General features: G+C 37.9%; 1 protein-coding gene across 1 annotated transcript in view; it reads left to right on the forward strand.

The window, feature by feature from the left end:
• LOC140240851 (heparan sulfate 2-O-sulfotransferase 1-like) overlaps positions 1-19,423 on the forward strand; it is a 108,755-nt gene that overhangs the window by 78,556 nt on the left and 10,776 nt on the right. The window contains exons 4-5 of the mRNA XM_072320626.1: positions 5,150-5,288; positions 9,836-9,933. Coding sequence (XP_072176727.1) covers positions 5,150-5,288; positions 9,836-9,933 — 237 coding nt within the window. The remainder of the gene's footprint in view (positions 1-5,149; positions 5,289-9,835; positions 9,934-19,423) is intronic.

Here is a 19,423-nt window from a genome sequence, read left to right on the forward strand (position 1 = left end):
TTCGCGTACAGATATTTTCGCGAATTGGTCCTTCGAGGACATTTTTGCGTGTTGTTAATTTCGCGGTTGCGAGGGTCTAACTGAACTTACTTATTTTCGCCTTGTTATTTTCGCGTGTTGTTATTTTCGCGATTCAAAGGCGATTCGCGAAATTCGCGAAAATAAAACCACCGCGAAAATTTCAGCTCGTACAGTATCAGAGTTTAACAACTGTTGAAAGGGCGTAGCTGGTTCCACCACTCAAATTTGCAAAAAGGCAAATCTAAACCACTCAGGACTACACTAGGGTACACATCGGATATCTATGATCCTTTATCTTCTTCACCCAACCTAAGGCCAGTTCAAAGTGCTATGGGGAATGCACCTTCATTGCCCCAGGACCAACACTTTGGAACCCCCTGCCGCTCGACATTAAACAAACCCCTTCTACTAAACTGTTGTTATATAAGATCATTGATATCTGCCATACTGATATTTAATGTAGGTGTAGTTATACACGATGTATTACATATTATTAACCCATTGAGGACAGACTGAATCTGCTGCAACATGCATTTCCCATAGACACTTGATCGAGTACACTCAGGACTCGTCCTCAATGGGTTAAGTATCTTGTGTTATATACAAGTATGTATGGAAAGCACATAGAGATTATCAATATTATGTGCTATATAAGCATTGCCATTATCATTATCATTTAAATTTTAATTTTATTTCGTGAGGTCTATAGAGAATAGTTTGGTAAAAGAAAATCCAATCCTCGTGTATAGTAGGTTTAACCCTTCTAGAATGAACGCGTCTCAAAATACCACTGTCGTTGCATGCCAACAAATTACCTATGATGGATATTTTATAGAGGATCAGATGTGGCTCAGGTGTACATCGTGAATTTCTATCATTTATAGCCACATAACGCACTCTGTCTGCAAAACATGCTGGGCTATAAGAGCCGAGAATGCATCAAACACGCTTCTCCATGTGCTGCACCCACACAATCGACTCATTTGACAGGGCATTGGTTCACATCTATCATTCATACACAATGGTGCATACATCAATGAATGATAAACGCTAAAGGGGGTACATTGGGAAAGGGGTCCATGCGAACACTGTGTGCTCTGCTAATCCCAATTCACATTACTCCTGATGCATGATATTATTATGTCAACAGAGTGGAGATAATTTAGAAGTCACTAACCAGTCATGATTTTCCCATTCTTGTGCAGGGTGAAAGCATGATTCTGTGCAGTGTTAGATCACCTCTACTGAGAGGTATTAAATCTGATGAAAGACGTGACGAGGTACCATCAAAAGTTGGTGCAAAATAGTTATGAAATCCTAAATTTCACAAAACAGTTCATGAACAGTCAATATGAATACGCAAATGTGTGAGTTGATAATGCCATTGCCTTACAACTTGCCATGTAGTTTGTATGCAAACTTTTGAAATTTTTTGTTCAAATGCAATCATGCCCCAGTCTCAAATCCCAATATATCTGACTGATGATTATTTTGATATCATTAACCCAGGAATAACATGTTTTATGCTCGTATTGAATTTTTGTCATCTCTTGTACACGATCAAGGGAAAATTGTGAGGTGATGACATCATCCGCTCATTCATTTGAACATTCATATCACTGTTTGGCAAAAACATTAGCAAAGCTTTTTTTCAGATTTCAGAACTTCCATAATCTTAATCAAATTTTCACTGTAAGTTGTGCATATAAAGATTTACTTTAAATTCTTTTTAGACAATCTTTGAACTAGTCTGGAATTGCCTTCCAAGTGTTTGTGTTTCAATAGGAGACTCAATAGGAGGCCATGATATCATCACCCTACATTATGTAATTGGTATTTTAAATGTCATTGCTGATATCACTGGTTACTGGAAATATGAGACACTTGAATATTCAATAACTCTCTGTAATAAATAGATGTTGTTTTGATGGAACCTCTGCCAATCTGGTTTTTGATTGATTTTTCTTTAATGACTAAAGCCAACTTGAATGCGGGGTGAATGTGCAATTTGATGTGGTACATTTATTTCTTTTTTCTTTTTCTTTTTTTGAAGTTTTAGGTTTAGGTCTCTATACCAACATAGAAAAAAAAAGTTCAAAAGTGATGGGTGATATTAAAGAGATTCATGTGTTTCTTGTTATTGTTTATTTGTTTTGAAGAAAACTGGTAAAGATATGCACAATCATGCAGTTAGTGTTTGGAAGAATTTCCCACTTAGAGGACTGTAAAGAGGACTCCCTTAATGCAAAGATGACCTGAAAATGGCTGCTTATTTCAGCCAATTACTTCTCTGTGAGTGCAATGTAATAGAGAGAGGGGGAGAGAGATATCATACATAATGGGATAGATAGTGTCTCCAGGTACAGGATGAAGTGGGATCCTGAATTTCGCCAGACTTCAAAGGAAGTGATAAACCATCTTTTGGTAATCTGGGTCACGGACTCAATAGCAGACAATCAGGGAAGCTATCAGAAGTTGAGAATCGATGGAACAGATGGCGGATATGTTTAGGGAATACCGATACACAGACGTCAAACTGCAGGGCTTTTACCATGTGTGTCATTATTGCCGCAAAGTAAGAAGATTAAAGTCAGCAGCAGGAATTCAATTCTATTCAAACTTTAGAAGGTTGATCTTTGGTGGGTAGCAAACAGGGAATTAAGGTGCACAATATGTCACACACAGTTAAATAGATGTTGCAGATAATGCACATCAGAGCTTATTCTTTGCCCAACAGTAATATTCATTATAAGCTAGATATTAGAAGAAAGCAGAGATTATGCATTACAACTTTATAAGGAAGAGTGCCGAAAGGGAAAGAAGACATTAGGCTAATTGCACCTTGTGTAAGCTACAAAATGTGTGCAACTCTTATTCTAATTCTTGGTATCGCCAGTGCGCAGAAAACTTCTGCGCACGCTGAAGAGCTCTGTCACAGATGCACTGTGGGATTCCTTGGTCCCTTGTTTGCTTCCGGTTGTCTCATGCGAGTCACAGTTCCCATACGATTCAATGGAGTTCCTTGTCTGCTTTTCCGTTGTTAGCCCGCCCTTTCTTGGCTATAATTCAGCTTAAAACAGTTGTAAGTTTTACTGATTTGTTGTCACTAGAGTCATGGTTCACTACTGCAAGGCTTCAGTGTGCTGGTCACATGATAGAAAGCGAAGAAATCTGAAAAAAAAAACCAAAAAAAAAACCCTCTGGATAAAGACAGAGCGTGATATGAGTGTATGTGCAGCCAAAACCGGGGCAAGTTTGTCCCGTGAGCTATCCCATAATGCATCTAAAATGCTGCTCTGTGCATAGCACCTGTTGCAGGTATTGGCGATACCGAGAATTCCATGAAATTAATCTGGCAATCCCATGTTTTAATGTTCCCGAGTTCAATGAGGTGTTACTTATAGCCATCGTGCCTGTCTGATTTGAAAGACACTGTCATAACATTGTGATGGTTCAGTTGTAAAGATTATGAGATAACCAGTGAATTGCTGACAGCTGTGTAACAATGTCCAATGATGTGAAAGAACACTCAAGCTGGCACCAGGAGTTGAAAACTGCCCTATCTGTCACTGTCAAGCTGTCAATGCTGTCAATGAACAAATGTCATCGCTGCTGAGGTGACAAGACCGCGTATCTACGAAATGTCAAATGTTCAGGAGAGCAAAAAAACAGAGCAAAAATACATGGCACCCAAAGCACTATATTAAATGGGATAGCCTTTCCTTTGACATGCCGTGGTGGCTTCATTTTTTAGGTAAGACAGCTAGGATTTGGACACGAAATCACTTAATTGATTGTCTGACTTAAATACGAAAAAGTCATTTTCATCAAAATTCAAGATAGAGTGTCTTGTCACCCCAGTTACAATATTACCATGTATATATCACCATGCTGATTAACAAGTGTTTCTGACATGTTTTATTTATACACTTCAGTGTGGGGAAAAATGGTGAGCAAGGTAAATGCAGTCAATCACAGATTTCACTGTATCAAAATATTTCACAATCTTCCTATTCAACCACATACGTGTACTATTGTCTAATCTTCATTCCTATCAAAGCAATACCAAAGACAATCATAGTATGTTAGACTATGCAGCTTATGCCCAATACACTACATTATTGGATTTTTTGTATCTGGGATTACATTCATATAACCATCCTGAGCTGTAGAAAATTCATTCACTGTTAAAGCTGAAATTTCTGTATGACTTATTCTTAGTGCTTGGCCAGGTAAAATGAATTTTGTGTGTTTTCAAGGGCTTTGGCAGAACATAGAGTACAGATGGTATGGTCACAGAAAACTGGTCTATATTATGAATTCATGTGCTTTAATTTTCGCACCAATTTTGTTTTGCGCTAAATGTACAAAAATGTCAATTTTTGAGGCATACTGTTCATGTACCTCTGACTTCTCTTCATGCGGGCCATTCTCATTAGGAAATTTTGCGAAATGAAACTTTGCAAAATTCACACTGCAATAAAATGTTTGCAAAATTACGCATCCGCGGAGTAACAAGTGAAATTTTGCAACGAGCTGCACAAGGAATGCTTTGAGGATTCTGTGGTTTTGAATTTCAGAGTCAGGAGAGGAGATGGGGCTTCTTTCAAAGTTCTTTAATATCGATAACTCTCGAGTGGTTTTTTCTGTGGAAGTGATTGAAAGGTCACCGTGAGCTCCACCCCCAAAAGCACGATTTGGAGGTCAATCTGTACACATGAATGTGTTGTCCATAATTCTGGAGAATCGTCACATGCATATATACATGGCCACATTGCATCATTTGAATCATGATTCTAGTGATGCATTTCTAGAATCGTGATGGAAATTCATGTTCTCGGTATGTGTGAAAACACATATACAATGTACATGCAAAGCAATTTCAAAAGCCAGGAATTAATCTGCTACCGTGTACATTCTCCTCATTGCAAGTACCAAGTCTTATGTCTACCTGTAAAAGTAGTACTAGATCACTGACAAAAGTAATAGCAAATTTTCAAACCTGGTTACAATGACTTTGCATAAAGATGATGCAGTAACATTTTGAGAAACTGTTTCAGCTGTATGGCTTTGATATTCTTCTTATTAAAGGGTTTTCTCTCTTTTTTTTTTTTTCTTATTTCTGCAGCTTTGGTTCAACCTTAAACCCACTGTATGTCAACATGGTTAGATCGCCTCTAGAGAGATTTGTCTCATATTATTATTTTTTGAGGCACGGAGACGACCTCAGGCCAAGTTTATCACGACATAGATCCAGAAATAATGAGGTAAGAATTTAACATAAATTACAAATTTTCATGTCATTTACTAGATGCAAGGAATTTGATATTTATACATATTTGCATTTAACCTCCATGCTACAGTATCAATGTGAAATAGGAAGGAAGCTATGTTTGTTTACAAAGTGTTGGTCAACTTAAGACTTTTTCCTTCCTTATAATTTTTACAGCTTACCCATTTCTTGTTCTGTCTATATCATTTCTCCTTTCTTCATAATTTTTTGGAGGCAAACTTCCTCAAGTATACATGTCAATTTTTTTTTTTATAATCCTTATCTAAGATTTCTCCATCTACAATGATTAAGCTAACATTGAACTAAGTTTTATGAAAATGAACTAGAATATTAATGCATATCAGTAGATTCTGAATTAGCCAACTAAGGATGATTTTTCAAGGCTCTTGGAGATTAACCAACACTCATGGTTGGTCATTTCAGCATCAAAAACAAAGAAATAAAACTAGCTTTAGTTCCGTGTGGTGCATATACAATGTATCCATGTTTTTTTGGCATTTATTCTTGGTGATTTCTGGAATTTAGACTGGAAGTGAAGTACCATTCATGAACATTTCATTTTATTCAAGGAAGCCACCAGTCTGTAACAGTAACAAAAATCAGCATTGATGTTTGGTAGGACAAAGAACCCCACCAGTTTATCACCCTGTTTGTCACGTCATGTACTTTTTGGCTTTAAAGGGAACCATCAAAGAGTGCTTGTGGTGGTGTGGTTTTGTCAGTTGGCAAGCTGATTCTCTGTCTGCACTCATTCCACATCTTTTCTGTTGTCTGGAATTTCATTTCAATTTACGTAGCCCCCCTTACCATTTGGTCTTCATGTCCGGGGCAAAACGTAATGAGGCTCCGTGCTGCATTAAAGATGAACCCAGCAAGTCCTCCCCTGCATTAATCTTTTTTTTTTTTTTTTCTCGACAGCCGAACAGTAAATTCTTGCCGTAGTATTCTTTAGGGTATATAGCATTGGTCAATATGAGAGACACTTTTTCTCCATAGATCCGACAGACGAAGCAGTAATCACAGATTTGATGCATTAGGTCGAATCTATCATTTATTCCTAGCGATGAAAGAGAAAATCTTTTGCTTTGTATTCTGTGCAGTTATTCTTTGGAAGCTACAATATTGCAGGACAGCTTTGATTTATCCAGGTTTATTCAGCCGTTCCATTTAGCAAGCCAGACTACATCATAGGCACTCTCAACAAAATCAATCAATTTCTTTTCTGTTGATTTGCTTTGACATGGCATTGTTGCCAGAAACCACCATGTTTTGCATATTTTGCCGGTACCTACTTTTAAAAAATCCTTTTTTTCTCTAAGAAACTCGGGGGGGGGGGGGGGGGATGCATGCAAATTCTCTTTGTTGTGTGTCTGTGTATTGTGTGTGCGTTTGGTTGAGGAGAGGAAGGTATTTTTTTATCAAGCCTTTTTGCTTTCAGAATTGATTTTCTTTGTGGAAAGATTCATGACCCTTTGAACAAAAATGCGAGACTGGTAACACAAAGAAGTTGTTTCTTTGAATCATATTTGTCATAAGACTCACAATGGGTTCTTAACAATGATTGAAAGCATTAGGCTTTTATTAACTTTTATTTTTGTAAATACCCCCCCCCCCCCCCCCCCATTGTTGTTCAACCAGTGGGATAGTGCTGCAAGTGCAGTGTCTGGCAAGAATGGGATTTCCTGTACCACAGTTAAACTGACTTTAATAAACAGAGTAATCAAACAAACTAAGATGGTTAAAAGATCTAATCAAAGGTAACATGTCAGATACAGAATTTGACAGAACTTTGCAGCTTTCCAGTACAGTCTGTCTGAACGTTTAACACATACAAAAAGTTGTTTCTAAAGTTAGACTTTTAACGTGTATGATATTTATCTGTTGCAAGTAGCATTTTTATATACTCTTATTCAGAAGGTCCTTTACCTGATATTCATCTGGTGGTTTTTATGTGTAATAGGCATATTAATAGCTATGAAACCAGGCCTTAGAATATTTGTATGTATCATTATTTAGATACAATTTTCCTAGAACTTCAATATAATTTGCAAGGCCAAAACTTTGGAACACATCTGTAACACTGACAGAATGTCAGTCTATTGGATGGATATTTTGTGAAAAGACTTTTATTGAATAAGAGTAAGAAATCAATAGCCTGTTTTATATGTTATAAGTCAGCAATAATGTATTTTGTGTGAATATGTAATTATGTATTGTAAGTCTGTAATGTAGTAGTTTGTAACTATATAATTGCACTTAGTAAGTCTATATTGATTTTTTTTTTTATTTGTAATTTTTAGAGTTTATGTAAATGAAAATTTAAATGTAAACTGTAAATGAGTAGCCTTGACAGATGAAGGGCCTTTGTTAATTCCTCACATCAACTGTATTTATTGGGGTATAGTGCTTTGTTTGTATGGTTTTGTCCTTTGTTTGTAATGATACTTTGGTATATCACTTGTTTTTAAGAGATTTAAAATGAATCTGAATTTGATTGAGTTGAATGGAATGTTGTTCAATAAAGCCAACTTGAACATGCAGTGGAATAACATGTTAACCCAATATGAGGACAGGCTGATTTTGCTTTAACACACATTTCCCATAGACACCTGCCTGAGTGTACTCGGGACTATTCTTCAACAGGTTAATCTAGCTTTCCTGAACCGTGTTCAGTCACTGCCATATAGAGGCATAATGATCTCCCTAATAACTCAGTCAGGCCATCTACAATATGTATATAATATAAAGAAATTATTGACTTATTTCCACCACCCCCAAAAAGCCCATTCATGATTTATAGTGAAAATTACCCTTGTTCACTAAATGTAAGTCAAGAATCTAGCAAAGAATCATAACTGAGTAATAGTAGATAGTTGGGATAGGGGAAGGGAGAGGGTTTATAGGTAGGAAATAAAGTATTAGGTAGTAACTTATTGAAAAGTGATTAGGGATGCTGATTTAATGTTTTTAATGTTTGACTTACAATGTAGTTAGTACTGTGTAGTAGTAGATTTGGACAGTATGGTAGAACATGGCTGTTAGGAAAGCTCTGAACTGGGCCATCCCACATCATAATACAATGTATAATATATCTTACTTTTCTAACATATATGTAACATCATATAAATGTCTTTCTATGTGGTATTTTATCTTTAAGCATGTGTCATGTATTACACAGTATAGTAATCAGAAATGAATATAAACAATACAAACGAAATGCTGTCCATACCTTATGGAGTATATAGTTACCAATGGTAATTAGAGGGGTGGATTTCTTTCAAGGCCAGAAAAATTTGAAGAAGCCGTCGGTGCAGTCTCATCACTATGGCTCAGTTTGTTCAATTTGATAGTACAAGCCTCGTTGCTGTTGCATGGAGAAAATTTTAAATCCGTAAAAGTTGCGGAAATTCATTTGTGTGTCAGCGTGAATTTTCGCATCTCAACATTGATTGACAGCGGGTACAGATCAACATCTCTTGTGATGTGTATTTATTTGGTTTCCAAATTTGCATATTTCTTTAATCACGTCTGCCAGAGGCCTAGATCAGTTTCACAAGTAGGCATGGTGCAAATAATTGTAAACAGTATACAGATCATACTGCGGTATAATCTTGGAAATGTGAGTAGCAGGTGGCTAGATTTCTCAAAGTGGAAATTCATACGTGTATATTCTTTCTTTGTTGAGTTTGTTGCTCGACCACCACCTTGGATGTTATTCTGTGCATCTTTCATCAGTTGTTTCTTCTTCTTCTTCTTCTATTTTTATTTGGTCCCTTTATCTCTCTCTCTCCTTTTCTTCCACTCTATCTTACTGTCTGTCTGTCTGTTTTCCTCTCCCTACCTAAAACCTTTTCACTCTTAACTTCTCCTTAATCTTCTTTTAACTCACTCTGCCTTTGTTTATTTTTACTCTCTCTTTACATTTTGTTCTTTCTTATCATTTCTTCATTCTCTTTTCTATCTATCCTGTTATCTTTTACTTCTCTCTTTCTTCTATTTTTTCCCTTCTTATTATTTCTCTTTTCATCATTTTACTATATCATTCTCTCTCTCTCTCTTTCTCTTCACCTCCTTTACTATCTCTCTATTTCTTTACCTTTCTATTCTCCTCTATCTCTCTACTTTTTAAATCCCTTTTAATTTACTACTATGCTTTACTCCCTCTTTCTCAATTTTCTTCACCTCGCTATTCTCTTCTCACCTCATACTCTTTCTCTAACCCTCTTCACCCTGTTTCTCTCCATCCCTCCGTCTCTCTTTTTCTCTCTCTTTCTATCTATCGATCTATCTGTCTATTTATTTATATATCTCTTTATCGATCTATCTATCTTTCAATCTATCGGTCTATGTATCCATTTATCTATCTATCTTTTTCTATATCTATCGATTGATCTATCTATCTGTCTATTTATTTATCTATCTCTTTATCTATCGATCTATCTATCTGTCTATCTGTCTATCTATCTATCTGTCAATCTATCTATCTATCTATCTATCTATTTCTCTCTCTCTCTTTTGCAGACCCTGGATGAGTGTGTCTTGAAGAAAGGGTACTACTGTGCCCCGGACAGGATGTGGATTCAGGTCCCCTTCTTCTGTGGACACAACCCAGAATGCTGGTAAGGAGGATCTGGTAGCTGGATGAAGTGGCAGATGGTTGGAGGTGGGACGAGGAGTGTGGGAGTGTGGAATGAACATATACATATGAAATGAATTATGGAAGGATGTTTTGGGGAAAATTCTGAACAGGTGATTGGCAATTATGAAATTTAATGAATTGTTTTTGCTAGCAAATGGAAGCCCCGAAGCTGGAAAGCGTAAGTACAGGCAGAAAGATGCAATTAAGGTAATTGGATGGAAAGTAAAATGAAAGTGGGAACATTAACGGAGGGACGGAATGATTAGGAGGATTACAGTGATGCTGGAGATTAAAGGGATGATGGAAATTTGTCACTCTAGGACATGCTCGTAATTAGCAACATTGTGCGCGATCTGTCAAGTTTTGAGGGTCCCATGATGGGGAGCACACACACACACACACTCACACACATACACACCAAGAAAAAAATGTGTTTGCCTGCATGTGGAGACTTATGTCTACAACAGGGACATATGAACACTGATGGGCATCGGGTTTGGAGACCCTATGAGGGCATAGCAGGGAAAGCATCCGTATAATCACTATACCACCTCCCGCCGTCCAACCAATCAAATCGCGGGGGATGCCCGTTGGGCACCGAACCGCGCCGTAGCGCCCGTGTACCGCCACGCACCGCCGCAATCCCCCCTACGGCGGTGGGCTTCTGATCGGCCCCCAGTGGCGCACACGTTTTCCCCGAGAAGGAAACGGGGGAGATTCCATTATGCCATCGAAGCTATCGCCGCGAGCAAGCATTTATTGATCTTACCGAGCGAGAGGGAAGCTGGGAGTAAAGCCAGCATTCCTACCATCCCAAAGTTAATGTCTACATAGAGGCAAGACTTAGTCTCTCCCAATATCTTAAGCATGCACTTCTTGGGATGCTCGTACCAGCTGTATTTTGTGGCAAATATGAAAAGAGAGAAGAGAAGTGTTCTTCAACGCCATCTTTACAGTTTCATATCGTTTCAAAGGATTCTGCTCAGTGTTTGTTTCCATTCACCTCTTTCAGTAATGCTTTCCTCATCATCTCTTCTTCGTATGTTGACTCATTTGCACCAGACATGTGCTGACTTAGGCATGCTTGCATAGCTAGGAAAATACTTATCCCATGGATTTGTTTGTTAAATGTATGTCCTCTTTGGCCTCTTTGAGGAAGAAATATGTATGTATCCCAAACGATTTATACAGTATGCAATGTGAAAATGTTCCACTCTGATGTCATACTTTCTTTAAGAATAGATGTGATTTACATGGTATTTGCAGTTTATAATCTTTTGGGCATTACAATTTTTTCCTCTTGCCATACTGGGGTAGTGTCAGTGAAATTTTAGCTTATGTTTCTTTGAGGCTGATAGCTTTCCATTGGGCTATAATTGAGAAAAAAAAAATGTAAAAGGTGCAATCAAGAGCAATAAGCTTTAAAGGAGGGGATGGTAAAGCTTTAAACTGCTTTACCCCAGACCCACAGTTCTACTATGGGTATATCACCCCCCCCCCAAAAAAAAAAAAACAAAAAAAAAACACTCACACACACTTCCATGTTATCTCCTGAAGATGTTAACCTACCAATATACACTGTACGTTCTGCTGCCTGTACAATAATGACTTTCATCAAAACATTTATTTTCTCCTCTTGCAAATCAAGTCAAAGAGCTTTTGACAGCTAGTGTCATAATCTTTGAAGGATATTCTGGTGTAATAGACATTCAAAACATATACACAAGCCAATTGCAAAGAAAAAGAAAATCATTCTATGTGTCATTTGACTTTGAATCCAAGGAGATTTTAATGATCCCTCATCATGTACAACAGTAGCACAGCTTTTCTTAACTCACAAGTCATTACAATATTTGGCAGGTATCCCTGTGCAGCCAAAAATAAGTATTTTGAGTGTAGACAAACGGTATTTTGACAAAATGGCCATGCTTAACAAGTGATGTGATACGTTTGCAGGCGTAGCTTCTATTGCATGCCATACAGATTTCTGGTATATTTTAGCTTTGAAAGGACACATTGCCTCCCCATTTGTACATACCACTGCTTTAAAGAAAGTAGGTACTAACTCAGTTTTGGATGATGAACTGTTTGTAGGACTTCAGGAAGTTCTGTGTTGTTCCCCACCCCCACCCCACTCCCCCTCCCCCTCCCCCACCCCTTCACTCATCTGCTTAACATGTTAAACATCAAATAAAAGCTTACAGTCCTTCCTATCTCCCCCCCCCCCCAAAAAAAAAGGGAAAAAATTTAATGTGTTCCTCAACATGAGTATGTCTAGTGTTCAGACATTTTATGGGAATGCCATTTATATGCTGTGTAGTGCGCTCTCTCCCAACAGACAATGTGTCTCTCACGCCACCAGACTGAAAACCAGACACAGACAGACGTTTCAGTGCATTAACAGACACACTCATCAGGCGCAGACACATACGCACACATACAACAAACAGACAAACAAACAAAAAAACAAACCTGTCTTCGCGGCCTCAGCCGCAGTGAGATGATTAAAAGACCACGGATGAATGGGGAATCTAATTTAGGCTTCTTTAATGAGCCATCTCTCGTTTCCCCTACGAAAATTAGAGGGCAACGCTCGACGCGAAATTTGAAGGAGACAAGATTTATTGACATTTCATGCAGTCATTGCAATGTTTGTTCAAAAAAAGAAGGGGGGGAAACATTTCAGTAAAAGTTTGCAAAAAAAACATGGTCCTGAAGGATGTGGGATTTAGGCTAGAGGTGGCACAGTTACAACTCATCTCTCATTGTATTGCTCTGTCTGTCTGTCTGTCTTTGTGTATGTCCTTGTGTCTGTCTTTCTGTCTGTCTATCTGTATGTTTTTCTATCTTTCTATCATTCTATCTTCCTTTATCTTACTGTGCGACCCTCTGCTTCTCCTGGGACAGTGTTGTGTTTTCTTTTGTGATTTGTAATAGATTATAGACAAATTATCACTGACATTTGCCCTGGAACTTAGGATGAAGGCTTCAATATCACGGTAGATCTTCTTGTAAAGGCAGATTTCCCAGTATATGGGATTTCTTGCTCTACGGCACTTAATAGATAGGCTCGTAATTATTTTTTTCTAAAAAAGATGGTAATTTTTATTATAAATGAAATCTTTGAAGGCTTCCATGGCGATAGAATGTTGGGTGGTAGAAGGCTTAACAGTGCACCACATAGTCTTTCTAGGGTATGTGTTTGGCCCTGAAAAGGGCCTACCCAGTCCCTAGAAAGAATACGTGGTGCACCGTTTTATTATAGAGCCAGGACATACAGACATTTGATGGTGTGAGGCTGCTGCGAGTCACCTGAAATCTTTGACAATAAGTGACAATTGTGAAAGTATGTGACATGTTTTCAGTTTTACATTTGAAGGATTTTTCTTTCCAAAAGAGCTGAAATCTTACTCCTGTTGCTGCAGCACTTAATGCCACCCCCCCCCCCCCCTGCTCTCCCGCTCTCACTCTTGATTTCTTTCTCCAATGCCCCAGAGCATTCTTGCAGTCTTGATGTAGCCACATTCAGGGAAATGTAAATGAGATCATCACATTTCATTCTCGCCAGTGAGGCATGACTTCAGACAAGCAATTTGCCCCAAGTTTCTTCAATCAAACCTCAGTCCCTTGATAGGAAAAAAGAGGAAAAAACATTAAGTGATGAAAACATCTTTCTTGATGATGAAGTTAGTCATGCAGCGAATCCAATCTGCGATGTTTTTCCTCAGAAGTGATTTACTCCAAACTAATCCCATCGATCACACATCTCTCTTGATAGGAGGCAGAAAAGCATCTCTCAAGCGTGAAAGACTTAATGAAATGGCTTTGCAGGACAACATCGCCGCAAGTTTGCCTTGAGTTTTTTTTTGAAGCAGAATCAACAGAGTGTGTTCTCATCCTCCTTCCCCAATCTCTTCCAACTTAACCCCCTTACCTGGTCTCAAAGGGTGCAGATTATGTTACTCTTACCCTCTTACCAGGTGAGGGGAATGATATAAATCATAGATGAGAGATCCTGAATCGGTGCCAGGTGAAACTGCTAAACCTATCTTACTTTTTTTTCTTTTGCATCCACTCCACTCCCCCCCCCCCCCCCCCTCGGTGGACTTTAATTGAGTGCGACAGCAAATAGTCGTCTCCCCATGAGATATGAAACCTCCGGTAAATGTTACCATCAGCATCCTTCCTACCTCTTAGGTGGTTCATCTTCCCCTTCCCTCATCCTCCTCCTCCTCCTCTTCCTCTCTCTCCTCCCTCTCATCCATCATCATAGATTATTTGCCTTTTGTAAAGACTCCATTCCCTTGTTCCCCCTACCCAGTCAGGTTGTTGCAATACTGCTCTTATGGGCAAATGCTAAGGGTATGGTCTACACCGTTACATGAGAAGCAGTCAAACCTTCGTACTATTTACTTTGTACAGCATTAACAGCCTTCTTGCTCTCAAGTGACATAATGTACTATTGTCTCATGACTCTTGGGAATGCTGTGTCTTTGTTCATCAAAATTACCAAAAAAAAAGGTGCATCTTTTCTTTAGAGTGATATAGTCCTTGAGCAGTAGGCACAAATAGTAGGGCATCAAAATGGCACATTGACAGTGCACTTGAGTCTTCTTTCGATAGATTAGATGAGAGTCAATAAGTACCAAGTACTCCTTCAAGGTTGATTCTAAAAGTTTTTTTTTTTCCTTGTCTTGGCGTGGGGGAAGGAAGGGAAAGGAATGGATGCGAGGTTGAAGGGGAAATTACATCGCCTTGATGGAAATGTTATATTTGTTTGGCAGAGCTCATGCCTGGTCCCTGCATCTTTGACGTCTCCAGCAAACTGTGAACTGCCGAGGTGGATGAGACAGGTGATGGAAGCATTACCTGTCACACGAGAGCAAAGGATCTATCGCATCTCTGTCAGAATGAGAATGTCATATGACCCCTTTGGTATCATACTACCTCTGGTATCATAGTGATGTAAAAAACAAACAAACAAACAAACAAACCCAAACTAAGAAACAAACAAAAGTAAACAAGCACTGTAATGTACTTTATAGATGTATAGATCTTTAAATGATAAAAAGACTTTGCAGATGTTTATATTTCATAACATTATCCTCTTGAGCTTCTAAACTTGTACTGTTGCAGCTTGCTATATGCTAAAAGATGAATTCATGTTTTAAGTTAATTTGATTAGTATGTGATGTTGTTGTGAGGAAGAACTCGTGAGGTCCTCCAAGGACAAGAAAGTCACTAACTGTGCAGAATAGAATATGGAAATTGCAAGCTTGTGTTCCTTTACTTGTTCACTTTTGTGCAGTAGACAGTTCACTCTCTGAAAGTAGTCATGGAAAAAATCACAGAGTCTAAACCATCCTTTGTTTCTTTCCCTGTTTCTGTGTAAATTCAATACCCGCGGGCTAATACCTGAAAAAATGAAATAATGCAGTTATGGATGTTTCATCTTCTTTCAGTATTGTAACCAAAAAGAAAACAAAAATAGGTCACTCTTCTTTTTGTTTTAGATGATTTTTGTTGAGCCATTGGCCGTGAGCATGCACTGCATTACACCAAATTTCCATAACTTAAAGGCCCTCGAAGGAGACTAGAGCAAAGAAAACAATTGTATGTGAATTTTCATGAAGCTGCTAGGGCATGGTGCTCTGTTGGTACTGATAATGCATGGTTATATGTTTCTGATATTTATTCATTTCTCGAGTAGCATTTGGGTAACAATGCTCAGGATCTGCTTTTACTTGTGCAAATAGGGCAACAGCCTTGTGCAAATTGTGTTGTTTTGGTATCATGTTTTACAAGATGAAGAGCTGAACAAATGTTTACAGAATGTGAAGTGTTGTAGATGAGGTATTAGATATGTTAAGATCAGTCTAGCATGGAATTAAGGGAGGGGGGGGGGGACTAGCTTCAGAGCAGTAGCCTTTGATGTCTGGACATTGAGGAGTCCAACTTCAGTTTGTCATATACATGTACCTATTAAAGCTGATCCCTACTAATGGTGTCTCACGTGATACATGTGTACCTGTGATTACCTGCTGTTATTCAGTGATGGGTCAGTTGCCATTAGGACCACCCATCAAAACTAGGCGGTAAGAGGCCAAATTGTTGTGATGGACTTTGATGGGACTGAGGATTAGGCTGCCAGAGAACAGTTTTGCCATTGAAAACAGAAATAGCCAGAGATTTAAGACCTTGTAGAACTCTACCATAGTGCACTTTAGTGGAGAATGTGAGCTGGATAGTCTACTGAGCTATACTGTATGCCCCCCCCCCCCCCCCAAAAAAAAAAAAAAACAAACAAACAAAAAGCAAACAAAAAAAAAACACAGTGGAACCCTCCGCAGTAATAACTTTAAAAATAGAGAATCAATCTAAATACAATTTCAGGGTATGAAACTGTAACTGATTACTTACGTCTTGCAGAAACCCCATCCGATTTGCTTCAGTGGTTATAAAGAGTATTAGGATTTTGTGGAGTATGTCAAGAATCCCTCCCTCCAAGTTCTGTCCATTGTGTTTACACATTAATATGCAGTGCCAAGAGCATCCAAGTGCTAAACTTGGAAGAATCACATCCACAACATGCTTCACAATGATTCACATATCTCTGTGACAACCTAACCAAATTGAATGGAGTTTTCTGCAAAATATAGGTAAGATGTTAAATTTTTAGACCCTGAAATAGCATTCAGACAGTTTAATCATATTAAAAGTTATCTATTGCAAAAAATCTGATTGTAATTTTTAGGGGAAATACTGTATAATACTATCACTTTATCTATTCACCCCCTTTCTGGAATGATGTTGAAAATATGTGTGCCGAAGTAACTGTCATACTTAAAAACAAGAAACATCTGACAGACTCATAAATTGAAATTGAGTAGTTGTAATATCAAACTAAGTCGACCTTTGTGGTTATTAAACAGGACGTCTGATTTCTAATCTTAATAGTTTGAGACAGTTTACTAAGACAACTAGTAACTTGGAGAAGTGTGTTAGTTGAAAAATTATCTTTACCTTGATTTAAGCATTTTGAAGTGTTGATGTGCGCCTATGCACACATATGTGTGGGTAATGGCAATGTTTTGTATTGCTTACATAGATCATTACATGAAATACAAGTATGTATCTACAAAGTTTCATTGCAAAATAACATGTAGACATTAAAAAAAAAGACATCTATGTGATTTTAAAAATGACATCATACTGATGTCATTGTCGAGCAGTCATATTAGAAAAAGTTATACCATCCTTATATCATGAAACGTGTGATGAAGTTTCAAGAGTTAAGAGCTTGAACCTTCTGAGATAATCAAAGCACCAAAGTTGTACAAAAAGAAAAAAACAGTCGGTGATCCTTGAGCTTTCAGAGGTCACCTAAAAAGCTTTCAAAATATGGCAAAATAGATTTATGTGGTTCTACCAAACCAATGCATGGCTGGTTCACATCAAGTCCATCGTCACACAGGAGAAAACTGCCCAATGTCTGTGTATTAATGGTGGAAATCCTCGGCCATCGATGAATAATACTTGCGGGCAGGTGTGCCCAACATCCAAAGAGACGACAGAAGGGGTTAAAAGATGCAGTCCTCAAGTATCTAGATGATGTCAGTGATCTGTAGCTGAGCAGGTTGATGATGACATCAACCGCTCCCCCATCCCCCCTCCCCCCCCCCCCCTCCCACACACACACACATACACACTCCCTTCCTGAGATAAGGGGATCGATCGGGAGAAGATTGGGATGGAGTCCAGATTAAAATCTGACTTCTGGCTCAGAGAAAAGTACATTGACCAGCAGAGTCAAGCAGATAAATTCTCTCAAATGGATAAATCTGAGGCAAAAGTCTTGTAGCTCTCGTCAGGTTTTCCGGCTTTAAAATGTGTTACATTCAACCTTACTGTGTATATCCCTCAGAAGAAAGTGATATTAGAGTATACATGTATGTATCATTCTTTCAACCCCCCCCCCCCCCCAAAAAAAAAAAAAGAAAAAAAAAATGTGCTTTGCCAGAAACAGTACTATTTTTTGATGATGTGTAAAAATCTTGGTGCATGTGAGGAGCTTTTTATGCGCTTAGTATTACGTTTTGTATTGGAGCACAAGATGACTTGATAGAATGTCGTATTATGTATCATATCATGTATCAATCTTGTATCACACATGGACTACACTTTGTGACCAAGGCTACATAACTTTATTGTGATCAATGCAATACAATAAATCGTCCCCAATATTGCAACTGATCGACAAATTGCTCTGCAAAGCAAGAGTGTCAGTAAAGGTATTGTTTACAATCGGAAGTGGTGATTGAAAAAATGTTATGAGTTGTCACATTTGATGCATATGTGTAGATTAGATTCATCACAAAACATCTTGCCATATAAAAATTGTGCCATAAAGCCTAAAATACAGAGTATAAGGAGATATCACTATTTTTCTCAGTAAACCTTAATTTTAGACCGTTTAGTCTAGGAACAAATGTGAACTATTGTTCACATTTTGTGTATTTAACAATACTTAACATTGATTATACATATTTACATTTCCACATTGGTTATTTCAATCCCTAACTCACATTTTAGAACTATTTTGAAGCACTAAAGCTGGGTTTTTGTTTTATCTGAAAAGGGTAAATAATGCCTGCCTGTAATTTGAATTGTCCCCACTTCTTTTTGTGGTTGATTAATCTATCATTCAGAACAAAGTTTTGCAGTTACACTTCTCTTTTAAATCTTGTTTTCACTGTCAAGACCAGACCAGGGCTCTCATCTAACAATCTCAGAACCACAGTCTTAAATTGCCATTTAGATTGCATACATCCATGTAGCACTTAGTACTCACAGGCTTGAGGTACATTTGTTTTTTGTTTGGCCTCCAGGAATCTGTCTCCAAAAAAGTGCAATAGTCTCGATTGCTAGACGCTCATTCTACCGTAAAAAGATAATCATGCCACCGTGGAAACAGAAAAATTGGATAAAAAATAAGGAAGTTATGACATTTAAAGTTTTGCTCTTTTTCCGGGAACCAGTTCTTGAACAGTCAATATGAACATGCAAATAGTGAAGTGATCCTACTCAGTATTAAATCCCTTCACAACTTGCCTTATAGGTTGTACAGAAAATGTTGATGTTTCCAGTTATTTGTTTTAAAGGTAGGGAATCCCATTTGCATGCCTTAAATGAAGAGTTGTATAAACACAGTGATATGTTGAAGAGAGTATCATTTTAGAAACTCCCATAAAGTAATGAAAGTGGAAGGTAACATTTAGTACATTTTTATTGACCATTAGATTTTGAATTGAATTTTTTTCGGGGCTCACCGTAAATTCCAGTACATTACTAGGCTACCTTTGCAGACCCGTGCACTGCATGTGTGTCCATCATGTATATTTTGTGAATAAAGTTCATCAAAACTTACAAACATTTCTATATACATTCTTGCCACACACTCTATATGTTAT

Source organism: Diadema setosum, chromosome 17 (assembly GCF_964275005.1).
Source record: "Diadema setosum chromosome 17, eeDiaSeto1, whole genome shotgun sequence".
Taxonomy (NCBI): domain Eukaryota; kingdom Metazoa; phylum Echinodermata; class Echinoidea; order Diadematoida; family Diadematidae; genus Diadema; species Diadema setosum.